We start from the raw sequence: 16220 nt of genomic DNA on the forward strand, positions 1-16220 counted from the left end.
TGATTAATTGCTGTATTTAATTTATATATTTTTATTATTCAAATTTGTTATTTATTATTTACTACATTAACATTACGTTTTATGTAATTTGATTGGTTTTTCTATTTGACTGACATATATTTTTCTCTTTTTGTATACATACGCATGCACATGCATATATGCATATACATGTATATATATGTATATGCATGTCCTACATGTATGTGTTTATATACATAGTTTACATACTTTTTGCACATTTGATATTACCAGATGTCTGAAATTTGTATTTGTACAATGTTCCATAAAATTTTTTTTTTTAAGTTTGTGTTTTGAAATAATAATGTGTTTCTGGTGTGTAGAATTGGACATAATATGAGGCTATATCTATCCCTTGTTCAGTTTTGGATTATTTACATTGATAAAGAAGTCAGATTTTTTTGTTAAAATGTTGAGACTCTCTCTGTCAAACACAAGAGGACGCTGTTTCCTGCTCAATTGTCTGTTGTAAGATCGTTTCTAAAGATTCTCCGTGTGTCTGATGTCTCTCTGCATGTCGTACAAATACTCCAGCACTAGGCATTGAAAGTAGTCCCAAGTACATTTTCTCTGTCTATACTTCACTACTTAAGTACTGGATCTTCACTTAAGAGGGCAATTTGCATTTTTCTATTCCACTGCAGTTTACGGGTAAGTAACGCATTTTTTTACTTCATTGCATTTCATCAAGGGCTCGAGCTCCTCGAGTTACTCGTTAGACTAATTAACTACACAGCAGTGGTTAGGCTAAGGACCACCTGAGCGAGCTACATTAAAACAACTCACACATATTAATGCATGAATAATTAAAAAAAAAAAAAAAAGTAGAGTGGACTGACTACTTGTGTACTTTTAAAATTACTTGTAATGGATTACGTTATGGTATTGCTACTTTTTTCCTTGTATTTAAATAATACATTTACATCCTATATATTCATAAAATCATATCATAATAGGGAAGAGCTTTGATCTGCAGAAAAGTTTGTTGTATTTATCATTACCATCCCTCCAGTATTTTGTCTCCAGCTGATCAAACAATTTCCAGATTGATTTTTACCACATTTTGATAACTGCATGAGCTGCCAGATAGATTTCCTAAGGCAGCCATGCAGTCATGATGCTCTTTTTATAAAATTGAAGCTTCCATATTGCTTAGGTTTCACAATCTCATTCATCTTCTGCTGAGGTTTCAATTTGCATATATCATTTCCTGACATGAAGAGTAGAGATTTTTCCAGCCGCAAAAACACTGTTGGAATAATCCATCACTTGATTTATTTCCCAATCTAATATACGTTGCTGTGGAGAGCACAGAGAGAATTGACGGGGAAAGCTCCCCTGGCTTTTTGTCTTGGGTGCAGAAATGCCCTTTTCATGTAGAAAATCATAACTTTTTTTTGTCCCGACACATTGTCTGCACTTCATCATCTGGCTGAAGAAATGCCCTCCCATAATTCCTGCCAGTCATAGAGCCTAAAGTGCAGCTCCCTGAATAGCACACACACATTACTGATACACTGCACACATACTATAACTCCCCTTAAGTTAATTTCTACTAGGTTTTGGACATGACTTGAAACTATTACTTGATTATTTGATTAGTTGATCAGCAGGAAATCTATTTTGATACATTTTTTAATTGGAAATGTCAAACATTCCCAATTTCCAATTCTTGGCCTTATTTTGTAATAAAGAATTTTGTCGAGAACAATAAATTTTAGGACGACCATAGACTTTAGGACACTGTGATGGACATTTTTCACAATTTTCTGACATTTAACCGTTAATTCGTTAATTGAGAAAATCATATGCAGATTCATCGATAATGAAAATGAATGCTAGTTGCAGTTGAAGTTGCAATGTGCATTTTGCAATTATCCATATACTGACAGGAAAACTATAGTTGCGCTACAATGGCAACAGCCATAACCCAGAAAAAACATCACTCATCAGTCACAGACACTAAAGGTGCTGCTGGTACCTATATTACTGTTTTGCCAGAAAAATAAATATTGATTACTGACTTTTACTCTGAAATTATTTCATCATTCTATTAATGTGCTTTTATTTTCTAACATGAGGTGTCAAATCTTCCAAACTGTGAATATCACACACAGATGCGCACTTCACTTTTTAATTTTTCAACATGAATTTTAAATACTTTTCACACATCATTTGCTAATTAGGCTGACATGATCACAGGTATACAATAAATAGTGTGGTATATAGGATTGCATTACAGTGCTCTTGTCGTGACGTCAGTAAATGTGACAGACTGAAAGCATGTTTTTTTTTTTTTTTTGTTAGACCTTCCTGGAAGTCACAGGGAGCTTGGTTTTGCTATTCCTGAGACCAGAGCTTTCCAGTACATTAGCAGCGGACCGTCTCCTCTTATCAGGGACAGGGCTGTGCAGCAGGAACTCCACAGGCCACAGGAAGAAACGACAAACAAACAAGAACAAGGTGGGCTGAATTTACAGAATTAACTCTCAACCTAAGATACAAACAGACTTTACAAAGGAATAATGGCAGCAGTTACCAACACATGAAATATTCCATGACCTTGAGCCTTTACAAGCGTCACTGTCGCACAAATCCGGCAATTGCTAAGACGCTTGACCTTCATTCAAATAATTGCTAAAGGAGACCATCTTACAGTGACATTACTGGCCACCCTATGATGTGGAGTTTGTGAGTAGTAAGGAGGGTAATGTGTGCTGTGGGTACAACGGGCTCTAACAGGGAATAGTGCAGTGCAGCAGGTTGCTGGTCGCTGGAAAAAAAGTGAATCTGCCAGCCGTGCTCCACAGCATGACTCTAAAATCCTACATCTGATAAGAGAAGAAACTGGCAGACCAGAGGACAATAGGACTGATTAGTTTGGGACAGCAGAGCTCCAGTGGTGCCATTCATTCTTTTTGCACCTCATCTAACATGGTTACCATGCCAACTATCTGCCATTTTTTATGTGGCACAGGCGATTTGACCGGCAAAGTTTGGCAAAGAAAAAAGCAAAAAAACAACTGTAACTGTAAACTTGCACTATGTTTAATATACAAGAGCTGAAATTAAACAGGACTGGGAGCAGTGTGAAATGTTAAACATGTTCCTCTGTGGTTCATAAGTTGAATGGATGGGTGTAGAGTGACTGAGGCACGGTCCTGGCAGGTGCAATTTTGCTGTGGCTGTTCGGTTATTGTGAAGCGAGCAATCAATTTTCCTCTGCACCAAAATTCTTCTTGTGTTAGTTAGAGCCCGCCAACTGTCTTAAGATGGAAGCTTCTGGGTGATACATAATAAGGGGGGGGGGGGGGGGGGGGGTGTCATACGCACTGCCACAGGACTTGGACAGATCTGCCGCATTATATTTTGTTGTGATCATGAATCATTTTGTGAGAAATCGAAATGGCGCTCCCCAATTTGATTGAACTCTGTATTCAATAAGGAATCAAGATAATTAAAATTACATGGAAAAATATTGACATTTATTGTTTGGCTATAATGGCAACTCCCAAGTCAGCTGAGGCGCTGACTCTTTCTTCCTTTCTCAGAGGTCAGAGTCATCATTGGAAAATGCTGGGAGATTTCCCCACCTCACTGGGGACTCAAAGAAAACAATCCAATGTTGCTGAAATATTTAAGCTTCCCAACAGTATACGCTAAAGGATAGCAAGGATTATCAGTGAGTGTTGATACAAAGATAAAAACGGGAAGTAAAATCACAGTCGTTCCACGCGCTTGTTCATCGCTGCTCATTTGAAGATTGTAAAAGGCTGGGAACAACTTTATAGCTTCCTGCTGAGAAAGACAGAGGGTAGATCGTCACGTCTTTTTCTCACATAGCCCACACATGGCAGGAAACTGCCATTTCCCAGTGGAAAAGATTTTACAAGACAGCAAGTAGAGGCTTGATAGCACCAAATAGCTTGGCTGGACAGTGCTTTGACGGCTGCTCTCAAAGGAGAGGTCTTCGTCTGCGTCATGCACCGGTTGCCTGCGCTGCTAATGGAATATCAGAGTCGATGGAAATGGCTTTAGGTCTCTAGTTTGACATTGACATGAAATTATTAATGATCATGATCAGTAAACATTTTCTATGAGATTTCATAAAGGTTTCAGAAACATAGCCATGTACAGTAACCGTGGTAACGGCTGTCCTTGCAATGAGGCCAAGTAGAAAGGGACTGCTGGTGGATCAAATTTTAATTGGGCTAAAGCTACAATGGCCAAGAACCTGAGTGGGTTGTTGGTCATATCTGCCATGTGTCAGTGGGTCTGGACTTATATTGAACAGGGCTACTGGGGATCAATAGCAACTTGCTGTCCTCCCTCTATCACGTTATGCTGCCTCTGAATTCAGTTTTCACCTCTTGCTATCGGGATGAGGGCTATTTTGGTGTGTGACATCCACCGTCTTATTCGCTGTGACAACGTTAGTGTAAACTCTGAATCATATGCCGACACCGAGGAACACTGAGGGAGAAGTGAGGCAGTAAAAAGAATTGTCTGTGTGGCTCACAGATGTGACTGGAGCTGAGCAGAATCTTAACGTGGCTTCAGAAAGCAGGAAGGACATGCAGAACATTTATATGAATTAAAGGAGGAGGGTCAGCAGGTCTAATGCACAATGGATTGATTCTACCTTTCGGTCTGCTAATGCAATTGTGTTTTAATAAACCCCAATCTCAGGCTCCTCTCTGGTCTATTTCTCTCTCTTCTCTCGTCTCTCTCCTGCTCATTTCTCTTTTCTCTCCTTCAAATCAGTTTATTCCACTATACTAAATGTAATTCTTGAAGTAGCACGAACCAAAATTGAAATCAGTTTATTTTTAGCTTCCCTTCATTTCATGCTTGGCAGACTTTATGCTCCAAAACTATAACGCTAAGTTCCCATTTTGGCCATGACTTGGAAGCATATTAGGAACGTATGTGGAGAAATTTAAAAGCAATAGTTTGACATTTTAGAAATACACGACTAGATAGATACTTAAGCAGCTTGATAGTTCGCATATTTCTGTAATGTAAATGAAGCTACAGCCTGAAGATGACAAGCTTAGTTTAGCAAAAATTGGAAACATGGCACATAAGTAGCTTGGCTCTGTCCAATGGTAACAAAATCTGCCTTCCAGCACCTCTAAACTAATTGCACTAATTAACATGTTTTATCTTGTTTGTTTAGTACAACAATAGTGCTGGTGAGTGGTTTTTGTTGACTTTGTAAAGAACCAAGCTAGATGTTTCCCCATTTTCAGTCTTTGTGCTCAGATGTGGTGACCAGGCGTCCTGGGTTGTCGGAGATTGTCATGGTTCCAAGCTGGATGTCCCAAGTCCTGACAAATATCTGTAAAATACTAAAATGTCCCAGTTGTAAAAATTCACTGCAAAATTGTCCTGGTTCACAGCACAATTAAAATAATAATTATACTGTTATACTCATCAAACTCTTGTGAAGAAAGAGAATAAGGATATTTCCCAAGCTGTCTAACTCTTCCTTTCCCCACAATCATAATGTAGATTATGTACTGTAAGCTGTAAATCTGCAATAACTGAGTTTTGGCTACTTGTGGGCAGTGGAATCAGGCTGTGAACACTCCGCACAATCTCATCACTCACCTCTTAAGTAAAGCAAACAGCTGCCTATTTACAGTGGCTACACATCCAGCAGACATGGAGTAGCATTAGCATTCATTCAGAGTTGTGTTTACCATCTTAATGTAATGTAAGAACTGTAAAAACTCCTTTTATGTCCATTAATGGCCTCCACCAACTACTGAAGGAAATAGCTAGCTCTTTATCTCTACTATGTTCACCCACTAATTGCTAACTTTATCCATCTGCTGGTCAGCTTATAATAACAAGGTTGGTGGGTGTGGTGAGAATGAACTAAAATAGTAAAGATGTGGGTTATGAAACCAAAACAATGAGCTGAAAGACACTAAAAAGTTCTACAGAGCTAAGGGGGATGAATATTTGTGGTATCTTCTATGAGTGAACCCTTTAGTCACTGTAACTGTTGAACATTTACTGACTAAGTGCTCACAGACGATCAAAATAAGACAGTCCAAGTGAAAAGAACTACTGAGGGAGCGTTACCTGTGTTAAATAATGATCGAATCTCACTGTATATGAACTGTGTTTGTCGGTAATACTCACCAGTAGCCCATGTGCTGCTCCTAAAAGTCACATTTTAACAGAGGAGCAGCAGGGTGAGCTTCCGTGTCAGATGTGATCTGTGCAACTGATGGGAGTTGTTTGTCATCCACGACTACCGGAGGCATCGTGGCATTTGTTCTTGGTTGGGGTTATATACAGCCTAAGGGATTTATAGGACTGTGCTGCAGTGATGGTGTCAAGGATCACCTCAACTTGGTTCATGTGAGGGGTTGTAATACAGCAGGGGAGATTGTCCTTCGCTCGATGAATTGCTTTGTGAACACAGTGTGTACGGTCTCAGGGTTGCAATGAGAGAGTTGAAGGCAAAAAAATTGAACCACTTGATCAATATGGTTTCCCTGTTCCAGTGTTTGATTTTCATTGACTCGAAAAGTTGACAAAATGGATTAGAGTTCAGCCATATTCAGATTTTGTATTGTTGGCTGTCATCTTTTCGAGCCATTGAATTCCTGGAGTAATTTTACTGCTCACATGAGGCGAGCATGGTGAACAATGACAGCTCAAACTTCCAATTAAACAAAGAGTTATGATGGATTACAAACAGTGTATTTCAGATTTTCCTTTTCTTCCTGCAGCACACTACACATAAAAATCGTAAATCACACATACATTTACACACACCGCCCAGTAAAACATGGCATTTAAAAAAAAAGGGTCAGTGTCACCCATTCTCAAAAGGTACAAAGAGACTCTGAGTAGATGACAGTGTGAGCAGCTTTTGATTGATTAGTGTAATTATGATATTCTCTGCCTCATACAGTCTGCACATACATGTATGCATAAGGCTCCTTATCACTGCCTGACATATGGTTATATTCATGCCAACCAATATATGACTAGCACTAAAATATGTTGGCACAGAATCCCATCCCCGTGGCATTATGGTTAGGGTTAGCAGCTGTAAATCTTTTCATACTGATCTTTTTACACCTACACCATGAGCTGGAAACAGGAGCGCACACACAGACCTTGACCTCATTTTACTATAAGAGGTGAAATTTACATGCAACTGTGGAACCCTGTGTTATAATTTATGATAGTGACAATATTATTTGATAACATCGCCGCTATCAAAATATACTGTATGTCATCATTATGTACATATGTTGTATCTGCCTTACCCATGACTTCATCTGGAAAGTATTTGACGCTACTGCTCACTGTGAGAACTCAGGAAATTGTAATTTTCTGTCTCATTTACATGAATTATTGTTACAAACCTCTATTTATCAGTACTACAACTGTAAGACATGTTTTGTCCTTCATAACAGAACTATCGGCCCTGAGCTCATATTGTCCAGTAGAGAACCAACAACAGAGCAAGTGGGCAGAGGAGCACAACATTTTTGGCTCAATTTAGATGTTCAGTGGGAATGTGATATCACTTTTTTCTTCATTCTGTTTTTTTTTTTTTAACTCATTACATGATCCTCTTAATGAACAAAAAACCCTCTAACAAATTCTGCCATAATTTAATTTCACCTGCTCTTCTCACCATCAATGTTAGATGTTTAAAGTTAAAGTTAAATAAAAACTATATTCAAATCAGCTCTGATAATATTTTTTCTTCTTATAATGAAGATTGAAGAATGAAGATATTTTTCAAGCTCAAACAAAGATCTATGACAAACTGTTACAGCCTGGATAGCAGACATAAAGTGTTCATGATAACCAGGATTAATACTGTAATGTCTCATTTGTTTTTACATTAGTAAAGATCCTCTTGCCATCATAAGATACTATATTAATAGAGTCTTATGCACAACATGCTGTGGTTACTTTGTATGTTAGGTTTTTACAGTTTACTGTTGGCTACATCTTTCTGTCTGTTTCTTTCTTTCTTTCTTTCTTTCTTTCTTTCATCCTCCTTTGAAACCCAGCTGAACAAAGTGTGAAAGTAAAGCAAGCCACCATCTCTTGCTTTGTTCTGGCTGGCTGGTGTTAAAATCTATTTTGAAGCCCCATTGCACCGCAGAGGATATTAAGAGTCTGTTAAAGTGAGAGTTTTTGTCAAGACAAATATATCACAAAAAACAGGCTTTGCACTTAAAAATACACACGAACAATCGCTCCCCAAATACTATTAAACAGGGATATGGGGAGCGACAGCAGGGGAACAATTCATTGTTAATGGGGCAAAGTACTTTATTGATTTACACTGCCAGCGACACATAAAACTATTAACAATTTTCCCACAAGAACAAGTTGTACAAATGCCTTATGTAATATGAATCTCGCTCTGAATCCAAATATGGCCATATTTGGATCAAGCTACATTATGTACAGTATTGTGTAAATACCAAACTCCTGTTTAGACAGGAGTCTAAACAGCTGATAGAGAGTACCCAATAAAATAACGCATCAAAGAGCAATCAAATATTTCATGTGACAGCGAGACAATGTTTCTAAAATGTTTGGAACATGTTATCTCTTCTTGTTCTACCTTATCACCCAAGATGGAACAAAACTAATCTGCTTTCTGTTTATGTTCGTGTGCTCTTAAACAGAAAAATTCGTTTTAGAAACCACGTTCCCTTTTCCGTGCGTCAACATCCTTGAGCCCATCAACTTGTCACTTATCAGTGACATTAAACTGGTGGACACACTGTCAAAAAAACTATTTCTTGTCACCATGGTGCTCAGTTGACTAGACATTAGAAATGATTTTCTGTCCCCTTCTGTCAAAACAGACCAAAGAAAAATCAAAATGTGAGTGACAGCAGTGGAGATTGCACAAGGGGAAAGGTACAACATCCATTCCAAGTCCCAATATATTGAATAGTTTCACATCAGGGGCAAAAAAAAAAAGTGCCTCCTGCAGAACAGTTCACCAAAAAAAATTTCCGCATACCTGCTTTTCTCTGAAAAATATGTGCATAGATTGATCGTGTTGAGTGACTTGACACCCGTGTCTCTGTGTCAAGTAAACACCCATGGAGCTGTTGTTGTTGGTGGCAAGTTGTTTCACTGTTCTGCCTCTCAGACAAAAATGTATTACTGTTCTTTCAAACAGCCTCCACTTGAAACAGGAGTGTGTGGGGACAGTGTGAAGAAGCAGTTAACAATCTGTTGCACAAGCAAGAGAGGTGCAAAGAACAGGTTTAAAATAGTCCGAGGTGTTAACTGTGGAGGGATTCAAGACATCACAGACAACGTTAATCATCTTTATAAGCAACAGAAAAGTCGGTTTATGGTCTTCTGAGAAAACATGCACATAGTTAGAACCCATCAATATTCATTATTAAATGCTGGCAGCAAAAAATGAATTTGGATTCTTTTCTAATGATTTATGCATAAGAGTGATTTGGGTGATAAATTATACTTCAGTGAAATAGGAAGACAAGATGAAGTCTGTTACTGACAACCTGTGTTTGTCTTATTCCACAAACACACTATTCATCAGAGCTTCACAGAATCTCACAGAGTGTGAAAACTAAAAAAAAAAAGAAATCTGTGTCTGAATTTCACTGACACTGTTTCTGTTCATCCATTTAAAAATGTTCCACACATGAAAAGCAGGAATCACAATATCTCACTGTCTATAGGCATTGCACAGCAACTGCAGAAAAAGCCCCACAGGAGTTATTGCACTGTTTTAATCCCATGCATCATTATTATGTTACAGTGATATTTTTTGTAGTGTATGAAACTTGGCTCATTACGTGACGGCAAGGCGTGTCCCTTTGCAACACACTAAATAAAGTATCTAATGTCGCCCACTTGCACGTTTCTGGGCTTCAGGTGGGTGAATCAGACCAAGTGTGCAAATTTCAAATACATCAATTTCCCCATTGGCCGTGTGTCCCCGGTGTGCGCGCGCCTTCGCGTCCGCCCGTCAGTGCGTGCGTGAGTGCGTGCGTGAGAAATTTATTATGTAACATGTTCATCCCCCTGCCTGAGTCTGAGGCGTAAGGTCGCTTTAAGAGATATCTCAGCCGATATCAGTGATCCTGGCAGGACACCTCCTACCGTCTCCGTGTCTCACCTGATGCAGAGCGGCGCTCCAAGTCCCAGAAGAAAGAATATTTCGGTAAGAAACAATGGCTGATTTATCGGCTGATTAAAACACGGCAGTCTGTGTTGTAGCCTAACTCTTTTTTTGTGGTTTTTTTTTGTGGGTGCTGTGTTACCTAAAAGTAAGAAATTAGATTTTCTTATAGTGTCGACAATGTGTTTTTCTTTTTTCTTTTTTCTTTTCCGAAGCTTTAATGACTCTAACGCCTCAGACTTATATTTCTTTACAGCTCTTTAAGGTGCGCACGGTGAGTTTTAAGTGCCTTGTCGCGCGTGCTGGTATGTGAGGCTGTTCTGGTGGGAATCAGAGTATCCCGCTCTGCAGGGGAGATGCTAAAAGTATAAGTGGCGCTTTTGAGTTGACAGGATTCAGCGGGTCTTTTAGGTGGAAATGAGTGAGAGCAGTGAGCACACACACACGGTGGTACACTGGAGGAAGGATGGGGTCTCCTCGTCCAGCTGTCCGGAGCTGAGAAAGTGCACCTGACTGCGAGCAGACACAGACACACAGCTGCAGACAGAGTGGATCCAGGACAGCTGCAGAGACACTTACACTGTAACCACTCTCACACTTTGCATGCCTTCATGGGTTTTTCATGATGATGAATGATGATGGTCGTGATGTCTGTGACTATGTGGCTGTGTTAGTGACATGGCAAAGTGATGTAGTGAGGTGAGGATCAAAAATCATATTTACATTTTAGGAAACATTTCTATTTTGAGATGAAATCCCCATGAGCTATCATTTCTTTGCCTGGTTTTCTTACTTCACAGTTCGTCTCACATAGTGTATTTTTAATGTTTCTGTTGGCTGTTATGTGTAATCTGCAGATGATCAGTGTAATTTATAACAGGTCTCATGTTAAATATTAATAACGCCCTTGGGAAAATTCATTGTTCCATTGTTTGGACTGGCCTCCACCAGCAGACACAACACACAGCAATGCATCACTTCGAGTGTCCAATTTGTGCCATAGATACTCAGCATCGAGGCTGCAGCATGAGTGTGATGTGCAGGCCACATAACCAGAGAACCAGCCAGTTTTAGTCATGTTGACATCCAGGAGGAGATTAATTATCCAGAGAGCTAGCTCCATGTACAAGTGTTTACTTTTGTTATGAATACTCCGGCTTTGTTTGTAATTACGACAGATGAAACAGCACATTTTAATGACATTACTGCTCATGATAGAGACAGCCACAAGCAATTAATGTCCTACCTGTCAGTATTTATCATTGTTAAGGAGTTGTCAATTAAAAATGATAAATCCTCTAAATCCTGCAGGTTTCATTCTGTTTGCTTAGCTGTGTTGCAAAACTAATTTCTGGGCAATTGAGCCGTGGGCAAAACATCTCAGTTAATCAGTACTGTTTTCACTGCTGCGTGTTCACCCCACCACCACCCCCACCCCACACACACACACACACACACACACACACACACACACACACACTCTCACACACAAACACACACACACGTGTATCTATGCACACACACAGTGTTCAGATGTTCTCGGTCTTGGTGTAATGAAATTGTGCTTCTGTTTTCCAGTACATTAATTTGTTCGACATTGTAGGGACCACATGTGCTTCAGAATCCAGGCTGCTATTGTGAATGTTCAGTGGCGACGAGCGGTGTCTGTTCCTTTATGGACAGAAACAGAATAAATTCCTGCTGTCAAAAGGGGAGAAAACAGTGAGAGGGAATGATTGTCTCTGAAGGAGCAGTCATTATCACCGTTATTGTGATGGAAATTTAAATCAGCGTGCCATTATAGTGATGCCACAAAGTCTGGATCTGTGCTGTTTTCTTGATGATATGCCATCAGCGCATCATTTATGCTTATAGCCTGCACTCGAGGAGCTAGAGAATCTGCCAACAGCCTCGTGATATCTGCATACCCACATTAATTATTCCTTTCATAAATCTCTGTTTTTGTAATTTTGAATCCGCTGCCAGTGTGTGCAAAGGTGAAATTGGACCACTAAATACATCTCGGCGACAAAAAGGAACTTGTGGAATCACATCCAGGAGGCGGAGGCTGTGAATTTAAAATCCTGTCCCTCAGCAAGAGAATCGCTCTCTGCCACACATCCTCATTTAAAAGAAGTTACTGTCTAATGATGAAATGAGCTTTTTCAGCAAGTGAGGGTCACTTTCTTTTCCTGTCGCAGTTTTCACGGGGGCTACATTTCAATTTGAGTGTTGATACCGACCCCTTAAATATCTCAAGAGTTTCTAACTTTAAAAAACAAACTTTTCATGAGTGGAAATTTGTTGAAGGTAACTAATTCCTTTTTCTTTGCTTTTCAGGCAGAAAATGAAGACGGCTGTAAAGACGGTCAAAGATTAAAGATGAAGGAAAGCTGTAAAAAAATGCAAATGTTATTCATGAAGTAATAACAGCAGGTGTGACCCAACAAATTTGTTTAATTAGTTCCCAGCCTTTGAAGTGAGCCCAGGAAAACCACCATGGAGTTGCAGCACAGCACCAACCACAACCAAGCCTTGTGGAAAGAGATACCGTGGGATTTCACAGAGGACTGCTCGCTCTCAGTGAGTGGCACCACTTTCCTCATCGTTGCTTACAGCACAGTCATGGCGGTGGGTCTCATTGGGAACTCTTGCCTGGTGTTCGTCATCACGCGGCACAAGGAGATGCGCAACGTCACCAACATCTTCATCGTCAACCTGTCTTGTTCTGACATCCTCATGTGTATCGTCTGCCTGCCGGTCACTATTATCTACACTCTGATGGACCACTGGATCCTAGGAGACACCCTCTGCAAGCTCACGCCCTTCATCCAGTGTATATCAGTTACTGTCTCCATCTATTCCCTCGTCCTCATCGCCATGGAGCGCTACCAGCTCATCGTCCACCCGACTGGATGGAAGCCTGTGGTGTGCCAGTCCTACCTGGCCGTGGCTGTCACCTGGATCGTGGCCTGTCTAATCTCAGTGCCTTTCCTCTCATACAGCATACTTACCTTGCCTTTCCAGAACCTGAGCATGCCCTTCCCACTCAGCGATCACCCCGTCTGCATGGAGCGGTGGCCGTCGCTTCAAGAACGGCGAGCTTACACCACCTCCCTGCTCGTCTTCCAGTACTTCCTCCCGCTCGTCCTCATCATGGTCTGCTACATGCACATCTACCTGCGTCTAAGGAGGAGGAAGGACATGGTGGAGCGCGGCAGGAACACCACTCAAAAGAAAAACAAAGGCTCCACAAGGATCAACGCCATGTTAATCTCCATAGTGGTGGCGTTCACCCTCTCCTGGCTCCCTCTCAACGTCTTCAACACGGTGTTTGACTGGAACCACGAGGCCATCCCGTCCTGTAGCCACGACATCATCTTCTCATTCTGCCACCTCACAGCGATGGCCTCCACCTGCATCAACCCCATCATCTACGGGTTCCTCAACAGCAACTTCCAGAAACACCTGAAATCCACTCTGTTGCGTTGTCGCTGCTGGGGGGTGGCGGAGCGGTACGAGACGGTCCCGCTCTCCACCGTCAGCACAGAGGTCACCAAGGGGTCGATCTTGAGCAATGGATCTATTAGCATCAATACTTAAATCCAAGCCTTTTCAGTCAAAGACAAAAAACTACTGGGGCCTCTCCAGCCCTCATTGTGTCATCCTTTAGAGCTTTTCTTGCTTCATTGCGTGCAAAAGCGAGGTTGACATTTACAAAGTTCTAAACCTCACAATAGCAGTCCAGAGGGAGCAGACTGAAGACACTTTACCCATGGCGCGCTGCCCTCGATTCAGTACAAGTTCACATGTAAGAGGAAGCAGATAACAAAATGATGGTGCAAAGGTTGGACAAGTCTTAAGTATTGTTGGGTGACAGAAGACACTTTACATGAGCACTTTTGCAACCGTAGTCTGTATAGTCCATTTCCCCGTGTGCTGCGGGCACATACGAATGAAGAGAAAGCATTTCATCTGGTATGCAAACGTCATGTTTTCCCTTCTCGTGTACTATCAGCTGTTTTGCTTTTCACACTTTTACCTGCTGTAAATGTGAGCGATGGAGAGAACTGAAAGGACAAAGGGTTTGGGGTTGTTGTTTTTAAAAAAAAAAAAAAAAATCTTATTTCAATTTTGCTGTCTTATGTTAATAGTATTGATGAAAATATTAAGGGATTGTGAACTGTGATGTGTTAGTGATTACTGACAGAGCAGCTTATTACACATCTGAAGGAGAGAACATTAGTGCATTAGCTATATGGCTCCAGGCGTTCATTCAGCCGGTTTTACTAGCATCATCTTAATGCATTTCTTATTACCTAAAATCACCACAAACGATGTAATGATCTTTTACAATGAACCTTGGCAAGAGCTGTATACATTTCTGCCGTCTGCCAAGGTCGTGGCGTTCCAGTATACTGTGCGTGTAGATGGTTTCCTCATAAAATGTTACATACATCCACCGTATATCAAGTGCCATAAAACAAAATAAAAACGACAGTGAAGGACTTTTTCAGAGCAGGGTTCTTCTGCTGTATATAACATTGCTAAATACTGTACATGTATGGCCTGTAAAAGATGTGACACAGTCATAGTTTATGGTGTGGTCGGCAATAAAGAGCACTGTGTAGCATAGCAGATATCTCCTAGGAAACCTGTTGTTAGTCACTTCACTTTGTGGTATTGATCTGAATTAAAAATATTTACTATCATCTTTGATTATAATGTCTATGTTTTAATTATTTGGTTGTGATGAGTCACAATCTTGCTTTTGTTCTTCAATTCTTGTCCTGCATTTATTTATTTTTTGTTCGGCAAACTTCGTGTCCACCTTGCTGTCTGAGTGTGTGTTGAAACCAGAATTGATTTTTTTTTGCTGTCACCTTGTAGGTCAGTTCATCCACACCGTTCTCAGCTCTTAACAGATAATTGATTTCCCATGAAAGACAAAATGGTACATTGAGACCAGACTGCACAATGTCCTCAGTGGGAAACAGGGTGGAGTGTGGGATCCAAATTACCAAAAGGATATAGTGCTGATTTGTTCAAACTCGAGCAAGCCCACACTTGTATTACATAGCCATGTTTTAGTATGGTATGAATGTAAAAACCACTTCTAAACATCTGATATGTCGAACAATTTTTGTTTCTGTCTGAGGTCAAATTCGGTGCGCTGCCTGTGTGTGCATTATTCAGGAGGAAGTCTGAGATCACAACACATTTTAGATGTGCTGCTAGTGTTGAATAAATCAGTGCTGTGTTTGGTGCCGTAGATGTTAAACAGCATGGGGAGGGGAAGAAACTGTGTGAGAGATCAATGGGGATTGTGCTAAATATTCATTCTGAGGGAAAGCATGTTAACAGCTCTACTTTTATCTTTCTGAAATAAGAAGCATGTCGTCTAAGCAGGAAGGAGAAGGTAAGGATTTTGCCATCAGGGGCCTTGCTGTTTTGATGATCAGGTCAAGTGTAGGATGTTTTTTTACACCTCGCAGAAAGGCAAACCTGTTGTGGACTCTGACAGTATTTCACATAACCAGCCAAAGTGTTTTCCTAAGGGTAAGAGAGCTCTCAGACGTCCTTGTCAGCATAATTGACTGTGTGCTTCTGCTGCTTTGGCCCAATCTGACCTTACAGGCTGTCAATCCCCTCTCCTCTCCTTTACTTCCTTCCTCTCACCTGTCTATCCTTTCAAAACACCAGTGAATGAAGTAGCAGCCTTCATTTTGTGTGGAATAAATTGCCCAAGATGCTGGAGATGCTGATGGACTCCAGCGACACTTGACAATGAGTGGAACTTAAATGGTGCCATTGTACATTGTTACTCAAGTAACTGTTAAGGGGCTATGGGCACATTAATGTGCTATGAAATGAAGCTCAGCTGGAGACAAACACTTAATGACTCCACAGGGCCAGACTCTCCTTGTTTGTGGAGCCGTTCCAAAAAGATTAACACATTCGCTCTCTGCATTTTAATTTAGAGAGATTCTCATATAAGCAATCTCTGCAGATCACAGGAACAACATGAACTGCATAGTTG

The 16220-nt window shown here is 40.5% G+C and overlaps 1 protein-coding gene across 2 annotated transcripts; it reads left to right on the forward strand.

Annotated features, from left to right (window-relative positions):
• The first annotated feature begins 529 nt into the window (after window positions 1–529).
• Window positions 530–14899, forward strand: npy8br (neuropeptide Y receptor Y8b). Of its 2 annotated transcripts, XM_056376431.1 has the most exons (3): window positions 530–669; window positions 2326–2481; window positions 12521–14899. In XM_056376431.1, the coding sequence occupies exon 3, from the start codon at window positions 12680–12682 to the stop codon at window positions 13781–13783; it is 1104 nt and encodes a 367-aa protein (XP_056232406.1). In that variant the 5' UTR covers window positions 530–669; window positions 2326–2481; window positions 12521–12679; the 3' UTR covers window positions 13784–14899. The 2 variants fall into 2 exon arrangements, with proteins under 2 accessions (XP_056232406.1, XP_056232405.1); XM_056376430.1 differs by lacking the exons at window positions 530–669; window positions 2326–2481 and adding an exon at window positions 9971–10222.
• Window positions 14900–16220: the final 1321 nt, after the last annotated feature.

This window comes from Seriola aureovittata, chromosome 5 (assembly GCF_021018895.1).
Source record: "Seriola aureovittata isolate HTS-2021-v1 ecotype China chromosome 5, ASM2101889v1, whole genome shotgun sequence".
NCBI classification, from domain to species: Eukaryota; Metazoa; Chordata; class Actinopteri; order Carangiformes; family Carangidae; genus Seriola; species Seriola aureovittata.